The sequence below is a fragment of the Peromyscus leucopus genome, chromosome 2 (assembly GCF_004664715.2).
Source record: "Peromyscus leucopus breed LL Stock chromosome 2, UCI_PerLeu_2.1, whole genome shotgun sequence".
Lineage (NCBI taxonomy): Eukaryota > Metazoa > Chordata > Mammalia > Rodentia > Cricetidae > Peromyscus > Peromyscus leucopus.
Genome location: NC_051064.1, coordinates 91,936,540 through 91,957,659, shown reverse-complemented (window position 1 = coordinate 91,957,659; position 21,120 = coordinate 91,936,540). Strand labels below are relative to the sequence as shown.

The window sequence follows — 21,120 nt, the reverse complement described above, 5'->3', positions numbered from 1 at the left end:
TCATTTTGAAGAGGATTTCTTGAGACTTGATTGGAGAGGGATTAGGGAAAGATTCACCATACATGTTCTTTCTATTCCTTTATAAATTTTCTCACAGGATTCACCCCGTCTGAACATGCATTATTATGAAGGAATGTAGTTGCAGCTTTTAACATAAAGAAAATATCCTCATGTGTTTATCAACACATACTGATTTTGACCTTGAAAGCTGAATTCCTTAAAAATAAGTAATGCATAAGTATGTGTATAAAATTAAATAAAGGATTTTACCATGTAAAGTAGCAAACTTTTGAATGAGTATCAAGTCATCATTTCGTTGCATGTTGTTTTAGCTTTAGAAAGACATGCACTATAGAAACAATAGCAAGAAAATTGATATATATTTATCGATACATTACAGTTCCCTTTAAATCCTACTAGTTTGTTACTATTTTATCATATTTTCTTTAATGGCTTGTTCAGCACAACACTGTTATAACTAAGCTGATCAAGTTGTACTACATTTAAATCATCAGCAGTGTATCTTGAAAGTGCTTAAAGGGGTCAGTACACAGTACAAGAAATTAAATGTAACTTTACGTTTTAATTTTTTTTGTCAATGAAATACAGTGTAAAAGTTTATTTTGCTATTGTGGAAAAACAAAATGTAAAGGAAACCAACTTTTTCCATGCAGGTGTATAGTCTTGAAGAGGAAAAAAAATGCTTCTGTTTTGAAGCCAGACTTTGTGTAGTAAAACTTTTAAACATTATTTTAAAAGAAATATGTATGTAAATATCTATGTATTCTTTGGAATGATACTGAAGTCTCTGGTCTAGGACCATGCCTTTTGTAAGGTATGAGAGACCATGATAGTGTGTGAAAACCATGCCTTTTGTAAGGTATGAGAGACCCTGATAGTGTGTGAAATGGAATAAATGATGCCTTTGATTAAGGTGGCCCATATAATATACATTGAGTACTCCATGTCTCCAAGTACATTTCCATGATGTAATGAAAACACACTAACCTTTGTATGATTTTTATACATCTGCCAAATATACCTAGAATCTGGTGAATTGTCTTTGGGTCTCAGAAAAGAATCAGGTGCAATGTGGGCAGGTCTGTAAAGTGAATCGGACATGTGTCTTCTGTTTTATTGCTTGTGCAATCTAATTTAAAGAAATGCTAATAGGGCCATGCTGAGGTTACATATTAATTTTATGTGTTTAGAATTCTGTTGACAAAAGGTAATGAGTAAATGGCATTCATCCTGGAATTTACAATTTTAAAATTAGTATGGAGGTAAAATGTGAGATTGTCAGTCCTCGCCAAGTATGCTTTGGATTCAAGTCATATTTAAAGAGTTTAGAAATGTATTCTGTTTGTAATTTGCTAGACAGAGTTTTTAGTTCTGATTATATTTTTCATACAGATTTCAATAGGACAACCTGTAAAATAAATTGATTTCATTCAACTCATTTGACAAAACTGTACTCTAAACCATTTAGGGTTTTCCCTTATCTTTTCTTCTCTGAACTCTGGCATACATATTTGTACACTGTAATGTCATTGTAACCATTTAATTAATTGCCTTGGCAACGCTAATGTATCTTAAAGCTTAGTGCAGATAAGCATGATCAGGTTGTATGTTGTTTGGCTTGAGGGTGACATAGAATAAGCGTTCCTCCAGTCTGCCAGATGATGCTTGGAAGCGGGAGGGAGACTCTCCCTTCTCCCTTTGTGTTTGTCTGTAGGAACTAATTGGAAAACTTTGTTCTGTGTTTTGTTTGTTTGTTGTTTTAAGTGTAAACTGATAATCTTTTATAAGAAGTCAATAGAAGCATTGGGTGCCTTTGTTTGTAAACCAAAAAGTAATAAATGAATCCCTATATTTCTAAAAAAAAAAAAAAAAAAAAAAAAAAAGAAGAAGAAGAAGAAGTAACACCATCCTGGGGGCAGGCTCTGCACACACATACACACCAAGGAGGAACCAGCACTACAGGTCTGAGTGACTGTCACAAGTTTGAGAACACTGTAGACCTCAGTGAACAGGGGATGAGCAGAAAGAGGATATCCCCACTGATCCTGACTCTGAGGGACCAGGGAAGCACAGCCATAAGGTTCTTGAGAGGATGAATTTGTTCCTGAGATGACAAATGTTATAGAACCACTTTGTAATGAGTCACCTATGAAAATAAAGTGGAAAAGCATCATCTGGTTCTCCATTCTGAAGAGACTGTGCTATGAAGGCTCTGACAAATCACTACCCAGTTATGGAAGACCAAGGGGCTGTGGAGTATCAATTTCCACTTAAAGTAAGCAAGAAAACTAAGGACAAACTGTTGTCGCTCCAAGATAAATACACACATATTAAATGAATTAAATAATACTGTGTGTGTGTGTGTTTGTGTGCATGTGCCTGTACATGTACATATATGTGTGTGCATGTTTTTCTGCTCTGGTACAGAGCTGTGTTCTGGCAACTGAGTAATAATGGATTTTCAGACAGAGTCCCAAGCTAAGGGACTCTGCTATCAGTAGACCATCCCTATAAACATGCTTAACTGATTCCTACATTTCTTTCATCTTCCTAAACATTTGATATTTACAAGTTAGTCGTGTTACACATGTGCATCCACAGCAATGACTGAATGAAAGACTTCCTGGATCAGGATTCCAAGACAGACATCAGAAGGCCAAGGACTGAGGGGAGGAAAGGGCACTAGGAAGGTTCTGCACAGCCAGTCAGGGAAACCATCACCAGGGTCAGTAGACACAGAGATGAGGGGACATGTTTCCAAAGAAATTATCAACAGCAGAGAAGCAAATATTGCAGGTAGATGCAGTTTGGAGGTGAGGGGAACAGTGACTCTAATGTTCTCTACACAGAAGGGCTTTTACATAACATAAAACAAATATAACATTATTTGTTGTGGTAATTTAAATTGATTTATTTATTATTTACAAAATGAAGACAAAGACTTTGATGTTCCACACACAGAGAAATGACCCTGTAGTTCCCTAGCTGCTGTAGGAGACGTTGAGGAGCTAGAACTGCTTCTCTTATGATTTGACACAAACGTTGTTTATAGGGACTCAACAATGCTACAGTGTCCTGTGCATGAGGATAAACATCACATGCTGATTAAAATGATTATAAATTTGGTATGATTGTATGTAATAGTACTCATGGCACAGCATTTGAGATCCTAAGCCTTTGAAATCGATTGTTCAGACACTTTACCTGTGTGTGGTTTGGATATGGAGTGTCTCTCGAGGTTTCCTGTGCTGGAGGCTGGTACTCATGGGAGCAGGGTTCACAGGGAACATGAGCCTTCATCATCCTCAAGGAACAAACTGTATCAGTGAAAGCCTGCTGATTGTTGGAGATGAGTGGACTACTAGGTAGTGAGGCTTTGCTGGAGGAAGTTGGGGCTCCATCTAAGGACACACTTCGTCCCTGTCTGCGTCTTGGCCACCATGAAGTGAGTGACTTGTGAGTCCCATTGTCTTCCTACTATGCAGTGGACCCAAAAATCCATGCAGTTAACGTTCAAACTTGTGAGACAAAATAAGTGAAAATTAACCTTTGACATTTTTAATAGCTTCTCACTCTTGTGTATATATGTGTGTGTCTATGCAAGTATTTGTGTGTGACTATACATGTGTGTCTGAGTGTGTGTGCATGTGTGTCTGTGTGTGTGTATGTGTGTTTGTGTATATATGTGAGAAAGTATGTATGCTAATGTGTGTATAAGAGTATGCATATGTGTTTCTGTGTGTTAATTTGTGATATATATATATATATATATGGAATATGGGTTTGTGTACATGTGTGTGTTTGTGAAAATGTGTGTATGTATGGAAATTTCTGCATGTGTGTGTCTATGTTTGAATGATGGTATATATTTTTATGTGTGGGAATGTGAACATAAATGTGTGTGCTTGAGTGTTTGATTGTGTCTCTCTGTGCACATGTGTTGAAAATCTGTCTTATGTGTGACTCTGTGTGCATACATGTGTAGTTGGAGTGTGTGTATGTGTATTTCTTTTGTGGGAATATGTTTATGTGTGTGCATATGTGTGTCTATGTGTGAGTGTGTAATGTATATGTATTTGTGGGTAATATGCATGTATTTGTGTGTGAGTATGGGTGCACATATTTGTTTAAGTGTGTATTTGTTTCTCTGTGTCTTTGTGTGTATGTGTGTAAGCATGTGTGTTCATTTGTGTGTTTATGTATATCTGTGCTTGTGAGTGTAAGTGTATGTGTATGTGAGAATCTGTGACCGTGTGTGTATGTTTGTGTGCAAGTGTATATGACAGTATGTGTCTGTGTGCATCCATATTGATGAATGAGCAAGTGTGTGTATCTGTATGAGTGTGTAAGTGTGTGATGGTGTGTGGGTGCTGTGAGTGAATGCATGCATTGAGGACATGTGTGTAGGTACAAATTTGCCAAGTGTGAAATTGTGGTAGGAGTCCAGTTTACAGGAGTTAGTTTTCTGTTTCAGCCACTGGCTCCAGGAAACAAACTCAGCTCATCAAGCTTGAATAGCAATCTTTACACATGGCCACCTCATGGAGGCATGACAATAATTGGGTGAATAATAAAGATACACTGATGACGCAATTAACATCTTATATAAATTAATATTAGAGTTAATAAAAGCAATTTGAAGAAAATAACTTAATAAAGCCTTTAAACATTGGAAAATTTAAAATATTTCATTAGCATCAATGCTTTTTTTCTTTTTGATTTTTTTAGACAGGGTTTCTCCGCGTAGCCCTGGCTGTTCTGAAACTCACTCTGTAGACCAGGCTAGCCTTGAACTCAGAGATCCACCTGCCTCAGCCTCTCAAATGCTGGGATTAAATGCATGCACCACCACCATCATGGTCATCAATATTTTAATTTAGAAACAATTTGGATCACACTTTACATTATGATATAAACATATATGAAAATAATATAAATAAAACAGAAATTATGGTAAAATGACTTTCAATAACTTTTGGGGGGGTTCGAGACAGAATTTTTCTGTGTAGCTTTGTGCCTTTCCTGGAACTTGCCTTGTAGACCAGGTTGGCCTCGAACTTACAGAGATCTGCCTGGCTCTGCCTCCTGAATGCTGGGATTAAAGGTGTGTGCCCCTACCGCCCGGCTAATTTCAATAACTTTTAAATACAATTTTTAGAGAAAATTTTGTCTTAACAATAGATGTGTAAATTTCAAACAAAGAATACATCTCTGGTGTAATAGCTAATGACAGTTCAGTTTAGAAAAAGAAAGCTGGAAAACAGCTTTCTGAGGGCAACAGTGAAAGGGGAAGCAAAGATGAAAACCAAAATGGTTAGAAAAAATTCCCAAAAGAAGCAGAGAGAATGAGTTAAACATAATGAAAGACAACTTGAAAGTAGGGGGAGGGCATTCAGAAAATGGAAACCAGTGTTTTTGCCTATTTAAGACAGATACACACAGCATGGTCTTCAGAGACCCTAAAGGGGAAGGTTCAGGACCACAGAGCCCAGAGGACCAGCAGCATCTGCCACATTCACAATGGCCAGGCCCTGTGCTCTCCTGACATTCCTGGTGGTGATGCACTACCAGTCAAGCTGCCTTCTGGGATGTGACCTGCCTCAGACTCATCACCTCAGGAACAAGAGAGCCTCCACACTCCTGGCACAAATGAGGAGACTCTCCCCTCTCTCCTGCCTCAAGGACAGAAAGGACTTTGCATTCCCTCTGGAGAAGGTGGATGCCCAGCAGATCCAGAAGGCTCAAGCCGTCCATGTCATGGGTGAGGTCACCCAGCAGGTCCTGACCCTCTTCACCTCGGATGAATCATCTGCTGCTTGGGAGACAAGCCTGCTACACACATTCCGTGATGAGCTCAAGGAGCAGCTCAAAGACCTGCAAACCTGTCTGAGGCAGCAGGTGGAGATGGAGCAACCTTCCCTGAGCCAGGAAGACTCCCCGCTGGATGTGAGCAACTACTTCCACAGGATCACAGTCTACCTGAAGAAGAAGAAACACAGCCCCTGTGCCTGGGAGGTGGTCAGAGCAGAAGTCAGGAGAGCCCTGTCTTCCTCAGCCAAGCTGCTGGCAGGACTGACTGAGGAGAAGGAATTAAGTCCTGAGCCAAAGTGATGAGAACTTTCCTGGGCTACAACACTGCATAAATTCTTCTTTTAAAACTCTCATTTATTTTTTACATGAACTCAACCAACCTGACTAGATGTTTTGGCAAAACAGCACAAATTTTATATGTATGTAAAGGCAATTGTTTCTGCATCCATTTGGGTATCTCTGTGTATTATGTGTGTGTTTATTTTAGTATTTATGTAATTTAAGTTATTTGCTTATTGGTTCAGATGTTTTATTTATTTGTTTGTTTAGTTATTTTACTTATTTATTTATTAGTTCTTCTGCTTTTTTGTCTATCTACATGATTTTAGTCATTTTTAATACCATAGAATTTCATATTTTCTTTCAATTATCAAACCGTTATTGTTAATTTATTTCTTCTATTCAATAAATTTTTTGCTATACATGCTTAATCTTATGTGTCAGCCACACAATCTTTTGAAAACTGTTTGATGCTTCTAAACTTATTTTGTATACCATAACTATAACACACCTGGACTTGGTAGGAAAAAATACTGAAGCAATGTGTACTGCTTAGACTTAGAGGTGAGTTGATGCAGCCATCTCATAGTTCCTATTCACTGATGGTAAAAATCTTACTTTTCTCCATTAGATAGTACTCCTCTGTATTTATAGCCAGCATGCTGTACGGAAGGAAACCAGAACATCTTGCTTGTGTTCCATTGTGTCTTACTCCTCCTGACCTACAATTCTCCTGACCTCTCTGGCCTCCCCTAACTAACATTTGACTCCCAACTTCTATCAGATGAACTGGATTGGATTCCAAAGATGAGGGAGACCATAAAACCAAAATAAAATAAAGCACATCAACAAATGAGGATCTTCCTACATACCATTAAAAAAGTAAAACATCATAAAAGAAAAAATGGAGTGCCAGCCCTGTCTTGGTGATGGCTTCAATTGCTGAGATAAAATATCATGACCTAAATCAATTTGGGGTAGAAATTTTTATTTTGCTTTATAATCACAGCATAATACATCACTGACAGTGGTTTGGCAAGATCTTAAACAGGGCAGGAACGTGAAGGCAGGGGCTGATACAGAGGTCATGGAGGAATACACTGTCTACTGTCTTGATTCATCAGGGCCTGCTCAGCCTGCTTTCTAATACTCTTCTGCCCATGGGATCTCCTGCCCATGCTTGGATCACCCATAGTGGACTGGACACTCTTACAGCAGACATCAGTTATTAAAATGATTTAGAGAGTGGTCTCCAGTGCAATTCTGTAAAGAAATCTTTCTGGTGAGATCTCTTCTTCCCACATGACCCTATTTGGTGTCAAAATGCATTTAGAATTATCCAGGTAATATTCCATTCATAACAGCCTCAAAAAACATACCTTGAAATAAATCTAACAAGAAAATTGATATTCTTCTAAAATGACATGGCGAATCCCTCTCAATTTCATTTGGTATCTTTTCTTTAATTTTTTTCCTTTAGCATTCTAAACCCAATTGCTCCTCCATGGTCCTCTCCAGCTCTTCACCCCATAAAACCCCCTATCCAATCCTCAGATGAGACCCATGGGTACTCTGCAAAGTCTAGCATACAAAGTTGAGGCATCGCATAGCCACTACCCACTGTTTCAAAGCTGAACAAGCTATCCCCTTGTTCAAAAGCCAGTTCTTGCACTTGGGACAAGACCTGGTCACACTGCCAGGGGCTTCACAAAAAGATCAAGCCACTCAAGCATCAACCACATTCAGAGCACATAGTTGGGTCCCATGCAGGTCTGCCAGCTGTCAGTCCAGAGTCCCAGAGCTCCCACTAGCTCAGGTCAGCTGTCTCTCTGGTTTTCCTCATCATGATCTTGACTCCCCGCCCCCTTTGCTCCTATGATCCCACCTCTCTCTCTTCTACTGATCTCCAGAAGCTCAGCCCAGTGCTTGGACTTGAATCAATAAGTCTGTTCCTAACTGTTGCCTGTTGTGCATTGTTCCACTGCCATCTAGTGGAACCCGGGCAACCTCTCAGGGGCCCCATTACTGAGGATAACTGAATCTTCCACTTCCAGCAGACATCAGTTGAAAATAGTTCCTCTGATAGGGGTGGCATTTCCTGACATCCTCCCTGCTTGAAACTGTGATTTTATGTCTCTCCATCATACTCAGACTGTACTTGCAGTCACAGCTGCTATCAATATGGACCTGCAACTACTATACTGTGTTTACAAACCCCTGTTTCCTACAGTCAGAAAGTGTCTCTGGGAATCCCCATCTTCCTGACAGCTCTTGTGTAAAGAGTACTGCCCAAGGGAAGCCAGAAAAGCCATACTGGTTGTTTCTCAGACACCTATTCCCTGTACATTAACCACTTGTAAGAGTCTGTGTCCTGTAGCTAGTTTTCCTGCCTTGCCCACAGTCAAGACAAATCTTTGTCACCCGCCAGTTCCACAGCCACTCAGACCCAACCAAGTAAACACAGAGACTTATATTGCTTACAAACTGTATGGCCATGGCAGGCTTCTTGCTAACTGTTCTTATAGCTTAAATTAATCCATTTCCACAAATCTATACCCTGCCACGCGATTCGTGGCTTACCGGCATCTTTTCATGCTGCTTGTCAGAGTGGTGGCTGGCAGTGTCTCCTTCTGCCTTCCTGTTCTTTTATTTCTCTCTGTTAGTCCCATCTATACTTCCTGCCTAGCCACAGCCAATCAGGTTTTATTTATTAACCAATCAGATCAACTTGACATACAGACCATCCCCCAGCACAGCCAAGTGCAGACCATCTCAGACACCTGCACTCAGGCTTGTGGTCCTAATCATCCTCTATGCAGACCTGCTGGGTAAAGCTACGAGGAACCCAAGAAGAACAGGCTTCCACAGGACATACAGAACATCCCACAGCAGTGTCCAGTCATCTGTTACCAGAAGAACCTCCTCTGAGGAGCACTGAGAGATGCACTTATCCTTTGTGAGATGTGGAGGGTGATGTATAAAATCAGGCCCTGTGGCACCATGGCCATTGCTCTTATTCTTGACATTCCTGCTCTCCAGCAGCTTCCTGATTCCACAAGTGTCTTAAGACTGATGTTGCTGGGAAGAATATCATTGATATTTTGACTGTGATTGTCTTCACTCTGCAGTTCACATTCCAAAATGCACTCAGTTTGATGTAAAATTACTTTATTTTTTAGCTATTGAGCACTATTAACATTGCTGCTATTGCTTCCCCTCTGGGATCACATCACTTCCTATTTTTTGCTTTCTTCTCAAGTAACAACACAATTTCAGTTCAATGCCACCAAGCAATGTCAGTATCTTCTCTCTAGGAAAGTGGAAAAAAGAAACAAAATATTCAAGGTAATGAAAATTCAAAAGAGAAATGACATCCACCATGGAGTCACCATCACCACAGAAAAATTAAATGAAAAATTATACACAATTTCAGTACTCAAAGTCTTCTATCTGATAGAATCCCTCAAGGCTCCTCTGCTCAATTTTCCAAGAAATAAAGACAGAGTGTGTGCAGTATCCACTACTAAAGTAAAATTTCATAAATATCTGTAGGTCCGAACATCTGGGTAACTAAGGCAATCAGAGGCACTGCTATCACTGTGTTTTCTGGTCTTTATTTCCACCTCCTAACTTCAGGCACAGCAACACTCACTGAGCAAATATTGATTACAAAACTATATTTTGAAAAAACCTCAAATACTTATACCTTAAAAATATCCTCAGGACCAACTCCAACATTTACACATCACTACAGACCACGGGGTCTTCTGATGTTGACATCTGGGGATTCGTGACACTCTGATCTCTGGCCATGTGTTCACTGGTGAGGACAAAAGCCTTTCTAGTGAATCCACTGAAACCAAATCATTGATCTTCTAGGACTTATGGCGCTAAAAAACAAGCAAAAACCTGTGATAGTATTGTGTTACCCAAAATATTGTGAACCCTAATAAACTTAGCTGAAAGATCAGAGAAACAGAGCGAGCCACAGGAAAGGTATATCTGTAATATAAATAAATATAATGTTTTTGAGGAATAAACTCTAAAGAAGCTTTGTAGAGGGAACATTCACAGTGGAAGCAATAATGAAAACAAAAATGGCAGATAAAAAGTGGCCAGACACAAGCAGGGGATGACTGAAAGAAAGTGAAAAGTACATGGGAGAGTATGGGTGGGCAATCAGAAAATGGAAACTAGTGCTTTCCCTTATTTAAGATAAATGGACCCAGCCAGGATGGACTTCAGAGAACCTAGAGAGAAGGTTCAGGACCACAGAGCCCAGAGGACCAGCAGCATCTGCCACATTCACAATGGCCAGGCCCTGTGCTCTCCTGGCATTCCTGGTGGTGATGCACTACTGGTCAAGCTGCTGTCTGGGATGTGACCTGCCTCAGACTCATCACCTCAGGAACAAGAGAGCCTCCACACTCCTGGCACAAATGAGGAGACTCTCCCCTCTCTCCTGCCTGAAGGACAGAATGGACTTTGTATTCCCTCTGGAGAAGGTGGATGCCCAGCACATCCAGAAGGCCCAAGCCATCCATGCCCTGCAGGAGCTGACCCAGCAGGTCCTGATCCTCTTCAGCTCAAAGGACTCATCTGCTGCTTGGGAGACAAGCCTCCTAGACACATTCTGCATTGGCCTCCACCACCAGCTCAAAGACCTGAAAGCCTGTCTGAGGCAGCAGGTGGAGGTGCAAGAACCTTCCCTGAGCCAGGAAGACTCCCTGGTAGCTGTGAGAAACTACTTCCACAGGATCACTGTCTACCTGAAGGAGAAGAAACACAGCCCCTGTGCCTGGGAGGTGGTCAGAGCAGAAGTCAGGAGAGCCCTGTCTTCCTCAGCCAAGCTGCTGGCAGAACTGACTGAGGAGAAGGAGTAAGTCCTGAGCCAAAGTGGAGAGGACTCTCCTGGGCTAGGATCCTGCACCTCACTGCTCAGATTTGGCCTTCTCCAAGGTCTCTTTGACTTTGACCTCATTGATTTAACTTGCCTGCATATGTGTCATAACATTGAGATATATTGTGTTGATCTTTAAGGGCATTTGTTTGTTGGTTCAGATGTTTTATTTGTTTGTTTGTTTATTGATTTATTTACTTTTTAATTACTTCTGCTTGTTTATCTATCTGCATGATTTTAGTTATTTTTAATACTATAGAATTTCATATTTTCTTTTAATTATCAAACCATTATTGTTAATTTATTTCTTCTATTCAATACATTTTTTATTATACATATTTAGTCTTATGTGTCAGCCACATGATCTTTTGAAAACTTTTTGATGCTTCTAAACTCATTCTGTATACCATAAATATTACACACCTGGACTCTGTAGGAAATAATACTGAAAGCAATGTGTACTTCTTTGACTTAAGAGGTGAGTTGATGCAGCCATCTCAGAGTTCCTGTTCACTGATGGTAAGATTACTTCTCTCCATTAGATAGTACTCCTCTCGATGTATAGCCAGCATGCTGTACAGAAGGAAACCAGAACATGTTGCATGTATTCCATTGTGCCTTAGTCCTCCTGACCAACAATTCTCCCTGCACTCTCTGGCCTCTCATTACTGACAGTTTGCTCCCAACTTCTATCAGATGAACTTGATTGGATAACAAAAATGAGGGAGACCATGAAATCAAAATAAAATGAAGCACATCAACAAATGAGCATCTTCCTACATACCATTATGAAAAGTGAAACATGAAAATGAAAAAATGGAGTGTCAGCTCTATCTTGTGATGGCTTCAATTGCTGAGACAAAATATCATTATCTGAAGCATTTTGGGGTAGAAATTGTTTATTTTAGTTTAAGATCACAGCATATTCCATCACTGACAGAGGTTTGGCAGGATCTTAAACAGGGCAGGAACTTGAAGGCTGGGGCTGATATAGAGGTCATGGAGGAACACATGCCTTGATGCCTCAGTGCCTGCTCAGCCTGCTTTCAAATACTCTGCAGGACCACCTGCCCAGGGGCTGGATCGCTCATAGTGTGCTGGACACTCCTACAGCAGTCATCAGTTATTAAAATGATTGAGAGCCTGGTCTCCAGTGTGAATCTGAAAAGACATCTTCCTTGGTGAGATCCCATCCTCCCACATGAAACTATCTGGTGTCAGATTGAACTTCAAATCATCCAGGGTAATTCCATTCATAATAGCCTCAAAAAACATACCTTGAAATAAATCTAAGGGAGGTGAATGCAATTGTTCTAAAACTACATAACTAATCCCTCTCAATTTCATTTGGTGTCTTCTTTTTTATTTCAATTTTTTTCATTTTACATACTAAGCTCAGTTGTCCCTCCTTCCCCTTCTCCTGCACTCACCTTCCCCTCCTTTAACAGCCCCCCACTACTTCTCAGAGGAGATAGGGCCTTCCTTGGGAGTCAACAAAGTGTAGCATACCAAGTTGAGCATAGCTCCCCAATTCTTCAAGGCTGAGCAAGGTGTCCCAGCATAGGATTTGGGCTCCAAAAAGCCAGTTCTTGCACTTGGGACAAGTCCTGGTCCCACTGCCAGAGACCTCACAAACAGATCAAGCCACACAAGTCTCAGCAGCAGCAGAGGCCTAGTTGGGTCCCATGCAGGTCTGCCAGCTGTCAGTCCAGAGTCCCAGAGCTCCCACTAGCTCAGGTCAGCTGTCTCTCTGGTTTTCCTCATCATCATCTTGACTCCCCGCCCCCTTTGCTCCTAGGATCCCACCTCCCTCTCTCCTACTGATGTCCAGGAGCTCAGCCCAGTGCTTGGACTAGGATCACAGAATCTGTTTGCCAACTGTTGCCAGTGCTGCATAGATACACCGCCATCTAGTGGAACATGGGAAAACTCTCAGGGTCCCCATTACTGAGGATAACTAAATCTCCCTTACCAGCACTAATTAACATCCACCTACACACCTGTATTCTCACCAGATTTACGGAATGATAGCCATTCTGCTTGGTGTGAAATGAAATGTGATTGTAGTTGTGATTTGAAATTTCTCTGATAGCTCATGATACTGAACATGTTTCAAGTATGTATTAGCACTTCATATTTGCCCTTTTGAGAACTATCTCTTCATTCTCTTGCCCATGAATTAATAGAATTATACATTGTTTAGGCATTTTAACAATTTTATCCTTTCTAGTATCTAATGCCTGGTCAGATGAATAGTGGAAATGCTTTTCTTTCCTCCTAATAGGCTATATTTTCACTTAGGCCACTGTTCTTTTGCTATGCTGAAAATTTGAAATTTTGTGTATTTTTTTGTCCAGTTCCCATTTCTCACTTCTTGCTGTTTTTTTTGGGCTGTCTGAGGCCTTTACACAAAGCCTTTACACTAAGGACGAACTGTTGTTTTTTCAAAAAAAATACAAACATATTAAATGAATTAAATAATTCTCTCTCTGTGTGTGTGCATGTGCCTGTACATGTACATATATGTGTGTGCATGTTTTTCTGCTCTGGTACAAAGCTGTGTTCTTGCAACTGAGGAATAATGGATTTTCAGTCAGAGTCCCAAGCTAAGGGACTCTGCTATCAGTAGACCATCCCTATAAACATATTTAACTGATTCCTACATTTCTTTTATCTTCCTAAACATTTGATATTTACAAGTTAGTCGTGTTACACATGTGCATCCACAGCAATGACAGAATGACATATTTCCTGGATCAGGATTCCAAGGCAGACATCAGAAGCCCATGGACTGAGGGGAGGAAAGGGCACTAGGAAGGTTCTGCACAGCCAGTGTGGGAAACCATCAGCAGGGTCAGTAGACACAGAGATGAGGGGACATGTTTCCAAAGAAATTATCAGCAGCTGAGAAGCAAATATTCCAGGTAGATGGAGTTTGGAGGTGAGGGGAACAGTGACTCTAATGTTCTCTACACAGAAGGGCTTTTTACATAATATAAAACAAATATAACATTATTTTTGTGGTTATTTAAATTAATAAATTTAATATTTACAGAATGAAGACAAAGACTTTGATGTTCCACACACAGAGAAATGACCCTGCAGCTCCCTAGCTGCTGTAGGAGACATTGAGGAGCTAGAACTGCTTCTCTTATGATTTGACACAAACGTTGTTTATAGGGACTCAACAATGCTACAGTGTCCTGTGCATGAGGATAAACATCACATGCTGATTAAAATGATTATAAATTTGGTATGATGTAATAGTACTCATGGCACAGCATTTGAGATCCTAAGCCTTTGAAATCGATTGTTCAGACACTTTACCTGTGTGTGGTTTGGATATGGAGTGTCTCCTGAGGTTTCCTGTGCTGGAGGCTGGTACTCATGGGAGCAGTGTTCACAGGGAACATGAGCCTTCATCATCCTCAAGGAACAAACTGTATCAGTGAAAGCCTGCTGATTGTTAAGAGATGAGTGGACTACTAGGTAGTGAGGCTTTGCTGGAGGAAGGTTGGGGCTCCATCTAAGGACACACTTCGTCCCTGTCTGCGTCTTGGCCACCATGAAGTGAGTGACTTGTGAGTCCCATTGTCTTCCTACTATGCAGTGGACCCAAAAATCCATGCAGTAAACGTTCAAACTTGTGAGACAAAATAAGTGAAAATTAACCTTTGACATTTTTAATAGCTTCTCACTCTTGTGTATATATATATGTGTTTTTGTGTGTTAGTTTGTGATATCTATATGTATGTATGTATGTATGTATATATGTATATATGGAATATGGGTTTGTGTATATGTGTGTGTTTGTGAAAATGTGTGTATGTATGGAAATTTCTGCATGTGTGTGTTTATGTTTGAATGATGGTATGTATTTTTATGTGTGAGAATGTGTACATAAATGTGTGTGCTTGAGTGTTTGGTTGTGTCTCTCTGCCCATATGTTGAAAATCTGTCTTATATGTGACTCTGTGTGTGTACATGTGAAGGGCAGTGTGTGTATGTGTGTTTCTATTGTGGGAATATGTTTATGTGTGTGTGCATATGTGTGTCTATGTGTGAGTGTGTAATTTATGTGTATTTGTGGGTAATATGCATGTATTTGTGTGTGTGAGTATGGGTGCACATATTTGTGTAAGTGTGTATTTGTTTCTCTGTGTCTGTGTGTGTATGTGTATAAGCATGTGTGTTCATTTGTGTGTTTATGTATATCTGTGCATGTGAGTGTAAGTGTATGTGTATGTGAGAATGTGTGATGGTAAGTGTGTATCTCTGTGACCGTGTTTGTATGTTTGTGTGCATGTGTATATGACAGTATGTGTCTGCGTGCATCCATTTTGATGAATGAGCAAGTGTGTGTATATCTGTGTGAGTGTGTAAGTTGTGATGGTGTGTGGGTGCTGTGGGTGCATGCATGCATTGAGGACATGTGTGTATGTACAAACTTGCCAGGTATGAACTTGTGGTCAAAGTCCAGTTTACAGGAGTTAGTTTTCTGTTTCAGCCAGTGGCTCCAGGAATCAAACAAACTCAGCTCATCAAGCTTGAATAGCAAGCCTTTACACATGGACACCTCATGGAGGCATGACAATAATTGGGTGAATAATAAAGATACACTGATGATGCAATTAACATCTTATATAAATTAATATTAGAGTTAATAAAAGCAATTTGAAGAAAATAACTTAATAAAGCCTTTAAACATTGGAAAACTTAAAATATTTCATTAGCATCAATGCTTTTTTTCTTTTTGATTTTTTTAGACAGGGTTTCTCCGAGTAGCCCTGGCTGTTCTGAAACTCACTCTGTAGACCAGGCTTGCCTTGAACTCAGAGATCCACCTGCCTCAGTCTCTCAAATGCTGGGATTAAATGTGTACACCACCACCATCATGGCATCAATATTTTAATTTAGAAACAATTTGGATCACACTTTACATTATGATTTAAACATATATGAAAATAATATAAATAAAACAGAAATTATGGTAAAATGAATTTCAATAACTTTTTTGGGGGGGTTTCAAGACAGAATTTTTCTGTGTAGCTTTGTGCCTTTCCTGGAACTTGCTTTGTAGACCAGGTTGGCCTCAAACTTACAGAGATCTGCCTGGCTCTGCCTCCTGAATGCTGGGATTAAAGGCGTGTGCCCCTACCGCCTGGCTAATTTCAATAACTTTTAAATACAATTTTTAGAGAAAATTTTGTCTTTACAATAGATGTGTAAATTTTAAACAAAGAATAGATCTCTGGTGTAATAGTTAATGGCAGTTCTATTTAGAAAAAGAAAGCTGTAAAACAGCTTTCTGAGGGCAGCAATGAAAGGGGAAGCAAAGATGAAAACCAAAATGGTTAGAAAAAATTCCCAAAAGAAGCAGAGAGAATGAGTTAAACATAATGAAAGACAACTGGAAAGTAGTGGGAGGGCATTCAGAAAATGGAAACCAGTGTTTTTGCCTATTTAAGACAGATGCACACAGCATGGTCTTCAGAGACCCTAAAGGGGAAGGTTCAGGACCACAGAGCCCAGAGGACCAGCAGCATCTGCAACATTCACAATGGCCAAGCCCTGTGCTCTCCTGACATTCCTGGTGGTGATGCACTACCAGTCAAGCTGCCTTCTGGGATGTGACCTGCCTCAGACTCATCACCTCAGGAACAAGAGAGCCTCCACACTCCTGGCACAAATGAGGAGACTCTCCCCTCTCTCCTGCCTGAAGGACAGAATGGACTTTGCATTCCCTCTGGAGAAGGTGGATGCCCAGCAGATCCAGAAGGCTCAAGCCGTCCATGTCATGGGTGAGGTCACCCAGCAGGTCCTGACCCTCTTCACCTCGGATGAATCATCTGCTGCTTGGGAGACAAGCCTGCTACACACATTCCGTGATGAGCTCAAGGAGCAGCTCAAAGACCTGCAAACCTGTCTGAGGCAGCAGGTGGAGATGGAGCAACCTTCCCTGAGCCAGGAAGACTCCCCGCTGGATGTGAGCAACTACTTCCACAGGATCACAGTCTACCTGAAGAAGAAGAAACACAGCCCCTGTGCCTGGGAGGTGGTCAGAGCAGAAGTCAGGAGAGCCCTGTCTTCCTCAGCCAAGCTGCTGGCAGGACTGACTGAGGAGAAGGAATTAAGTCCTGAGCCAAAGTAATGAGAACTTTCCTGGGCTACAACACTGCATAAATTCTTCTTTTAAAACTCTCATTTATTTTTGACATGAACTCAACCAACCTGACTAGATGTTTTGGCAAAACAGCACAAATTTTATATGTATGTAAAGGCATTTGTTTCTGTATCCATTTGGATATCTCTTTGTATTATACATGTGTTTATTTTACTATTTATGTAATCTAAGTTATTTAAGTTAAATCTTTCAGTTTTGTATTTTCTTTAATGTAGTAAACCATCATATGCAATTAAATTATTTTGAATCCCATTCAATTTTTGAATTAAGCCTGCTCCTGAATATACCACAGACAAACATACCAAGAAGAAATCAGGAAATCAACCCCATTCATAACAGCCTCATGAAACATCCCTGAAATAAATCCCACCAGGGAAGTAAAACGCCTCAAAAATTAATCCTTTGCAACACCATGTTTCCCTCTCAATTTTTATGGGTATTTCTTGTCCTCCTCCTCCTCTTCCTCCTCCTCCTTCTCACCCTTCTTTTCTTGGAGCTTCCAGTTGTGCATGGATACACAGCCATCTCCTGGAGCCTAGGTAGCCTGTCTGAGGGGCCCCAACCCTGAGGACAACTGAATCTCTCTCTCAGAAGCTATCAACTGCCACAGTTCCTCAGCTAGAAGAGAACTCTCCTCCATTTTCCAAGCTGGGATTTTGCCCGTCCTGGTGTTGTCCATTCGGTCATAGCCACTCTTGGTTCATTAGTGCAACTGTCCTGTTGTGTCCGAGAACACTGCTTTGCTGTGGTCATCATCCACTGCCTCTGAGTCTTACAATTCTTCTGCTCCCTCTTCTACAATGATCCTTGGGGCAGGAAGTCAGCCCTTTATTTTGTGTTCATGGATCAGTTGTGGATCTCTGTGTTTATTGCCATTGACTGTGAGAGGCTTCTGTCCTAAGGGGTAGTAATCCTGCAGTAAGGCTCTCATAGACATATAGTTGTAATGTGAATTCGGGTATTGTGACACCACAATACTACTTTTATTCTTTTCTATCTTCATGGTTCCATTTGTGTTTTAAAAGTGATACTTCTGGGAGAAACATAATTTAAATTTTGTATTGTTTAGTGGATTTAATAGTAATGGCCCCCATTGACCTATGTGTTTGAATTTGGCCCATGGGGATGCATTAGGAGGGCAGCCTTGTTGGAGTAGGTGTGGCCTTGTTGTACGAAGTGTGTCACTGTGGAAGTGTACGTAGAGGTCTTATATGCTCAAGCTAAGCCTTGTGTGGCAGTCTCCTGCTGCTGCCTGTGGATCAGGGTGTAGAATTATCAGGTCCTTCTCCAGTACCATGTCTGCCTGCATCCTGCCATGAAGATAATTTTGGGAACTGAAACTGCAAGCCAGCCCCAGTTAAATTATTTCCTTTATAAGAGTTGCTGTGGTCATGGTGTCTCTTCACAGTAATAGAAACCTTAACTAAGACAGATTTCATTGAACCTGAAGATCTCTAGGATATGGAGTCACTTTCATAGCATCATTGTAGTTAATCAACACAGATCTTTTCCACTGAATCTTAGTAGGTAATGTTGTTGCTGCTGCTGTCTCATTTGGATGACATGCCGTTTCCTTTCTTCAGCTTCATTTCCAATGACATCATATTTTCTGGTTCATTGCCACGGCCAACATCAGGGTTTTCTTCCTAGGAAAAAAGAAAAGAGAAATACAACAGATGTGAAGATCATCAAAAAACAAAAAAGACAGAAAGAGTGACTGGAGCCGGGCGGTGGTGGCGCACGCCTTTAATCCCAGCACTCGGAGCAGAGCCAGGCGGATCTTGTGAGTTCGAGCCAGCCTGGCTACCAAGTGAGTCCCAGGAAAGGAGCAAAGCTACACAGAGAAACCCTGTCTCGAAAAATCAAAAAAAAAAAAAAGAGTGACTGGAAAAGTATAGACAGTTGAAGTACTGAAAGCCTTCGCTGTCTTTGAAAATAGCCTGAACCCCGGTACAATTAGTCAATTGGAACTGATTATTAGCCAATCAAATCAGTAAGGAATTGATGGCTTACAAATACTTTATATAGGGATCAATGTCCTAGACCAACATTGAAGGGGAAGTATGTATAAACATATATATTATACATGATGAACAGTTTAATAGCAGCACATGCTATATATAATAATGTACATATATGTGCACACAGCTTTCTTTCTGATATACTCCCAGTCCCTCCCTGCTTTCCCAGACCCCATCTTTCAGCCTCATCGCTCGGGTTTCCTCCCTGATGTGGGAAGACACAGTGTGTGCTCCTCATTCTCTCCTCATCAACCAGCTCTGCCATTCAACAACTGATATCTCTTACACCTTGCTTTCTGGCTATTATTTTTTCTGAAAATGCATAACCACCAGCTTAAATAGAATATGAAGCAATAATGTAAGAAGCTCTCATGTGAGAGAGTTTCCTCTTTTTTTGTTGTTATTGTTGTTTTGTTTTAATCAGAGTGTTCTTAAAGACCTAATGCTGCCTGTGGTCAAAAACAGAGATGGGGTAGGAGGAAGGGGAGGGTGGGAAGAGTAAGAGGCAGTGGGAGAGAGAAGGGGAGTGGGAGGGGAGGGAGAGGGCCAGGGACAGAGGAAACAATCTGCCATGCTGGCAAACATTGAGAGAGGAAGAGAGCCCCCTACAGGCCATCACTTTCAAAGAAGAAATAGTTTAACTCTGGTGTGTATTCTTTAGAAAATTTTTTCCTAGAAGAGTTTTCTCCACAACTAAAACAGGAATTTTCCCCAGAAAAACTGACATCAGTTTGGAAGACTCAATTCCCGTCACTTCTCATTTGAGGGAGGGAGCACCCTCCCAGGTCCACACGGATCATGCCTTCTGGACGGTGGTCTGCTCAACATGCACAAAAAGTCACTAAGGCTTTTTCCCCTCTAGTCTTCTCCAGAGCAGGTTCTCTGGAGAAGGAGGAATCTGTATATAGTCCCCTCAGTTGATAATTACAACCAAGCTCTGCGTCTGACCTCACATCATTTTGACCAGTAGGTAGAGCATTTGGAATGTGTCATGTAACTGAGCAAACCATGCCTCAGCTAGGAATGATGTAAAATAATGTCTGAACACTCAACGGAGATTCTCCCCCTGCTGCTTTGCCTACTGAGACCAGCAACACTGGACTTGGGAAATGCACTGACTTATGACTGTTGTTTAAAGGGTGACTTCAAAAGTTCAGGTTACCTCACCACGATAGATCATGTCACAAGGGGAACCTGAATCCTTGTTACAGACCATATTACAGTCACTCTTAACTGGTACAGTGTGAACTAGCTCTTATTCATACTGGATTGAGATCTGTGTTTTGCAGGGTCACAGATCAACAGCCCAGAGTATCTTGACCCAACAGCCCCTTTGCATTCTTCAGTACAGATGTAGGGAAGAAGACAATGTCTGTAACTCTAGACTTCCATCCACTTCCAGAAACCCTAGACTTCCATCCACTTCATATATACATATATATAATACTTTGGGAATTTCACATCATGCACTCCAATCTTTCACCCCCCCCAACACTCCCATATCTATCACTCACCCCTTCAGCATTGACCTCTGACAGAAATTAATTAAAAACAAAATGAAACAAACATAAAAACCCACCTCAACCCACTGTCTTTCCCACATCCCCAACTCTTCTTTATTTGTACTAATGACATCAGGAGATTCAGTATGTCACACAGTATACCTTTCTCTTCAGTCAGCCTCACCCTCAAATGTTCTTTGCAGTGAGTCATTGGTCTGATTCACGGCCTCTGGTCTCTGGCACAGCATCATTACTAGATCCTACAGAAACTCCCCTAATATCCTGTTATTGCCCCAAGTCAGTCATAGAGATGCTGGGGTTATTGTTCTGCAGGACCAGTTCTCTCAGATCATAAATGGGATAGTTGATAGGGTGGGCCAACCCATTAGCTAGGATGTGGGT

The 21,120-nt window shown here is 40.8% G+C and overlaps 3 protein-coding genes across 3 annotated transcripts; all 3 read left to right on the top strand.

Annotated features, from left to right (window-relative positions):
- Positions 1 to 5,541: 5,541 nt before the first annotated feature.
- Positions 5,542 to 6,132, top strand: LOC114685140 (interferon alpha-12-like). Its single transcript, XM_028859757.2, has one exon. The coding sequence runs from the start codon at positions 5,542 to 5,544 to the stop codon at positions 6,130 to 6,132; it is 591 nt and encodes a 196-aa protein (XP_028715590.1).
- A 4,245-nt stretch (positions 6,133 to 10,377) lies between these two features.
- LOC114685149 (interferon alpha-12-like) lies at positions 10,378 to 10,994 on the top strand. Its single transcript, XM_028859763.1, has one exon. The coding sequence runs from the start codon at positions 10,422 to 10,424 to the stop codon at positions 10,992 to 10,994; it is 573 nt and encodes a 190-aa protein (XP_028715596.1). The 5' UTR covers positions 10,378 to 10,421.
- A 5,577-nt stretch (positions 10,995 to 16,571) lies between these two features.
- On the top strand, positions 16,572 to 17,162 carry LOC114685141 (interferon alpha-12-like). The gene has a single exon (XM_028859759.1). The coding sequence runs from the start codon at positions 16,572 to 16,574 to the stop codon at positions 17,160 to 17,162; it is 591 nt and encodes a 196-aa protein (XP_028715592.1).
- The last annotated feature ends 3,958 nt before the right edge of the window (positions 17,163 to 21,120 follow it).

Coding starts and splice junctions, on each gene's coding strand:
- LOC114685140 (XM_028859757.2), top strand. CDS start 5,542: ATGGCCAGGCCCTGTGCTCTCCTGACATTCCTGGTGGTGATGCACTAC.
- LOC114685149 (XM_028859763.1), top strand. CDS start 10,422: ATGGCCAGGCCCTGTGCTCTCCTGGCATTCCTGGTGGTGATGCACTAC.
- LOC114685141 (XM_028859759.1), top strand. CDS start 16,572: ATGGCCAAGCCCTGTGCTCTCCTGACATTCCTGGTGGTGATGCACTAC.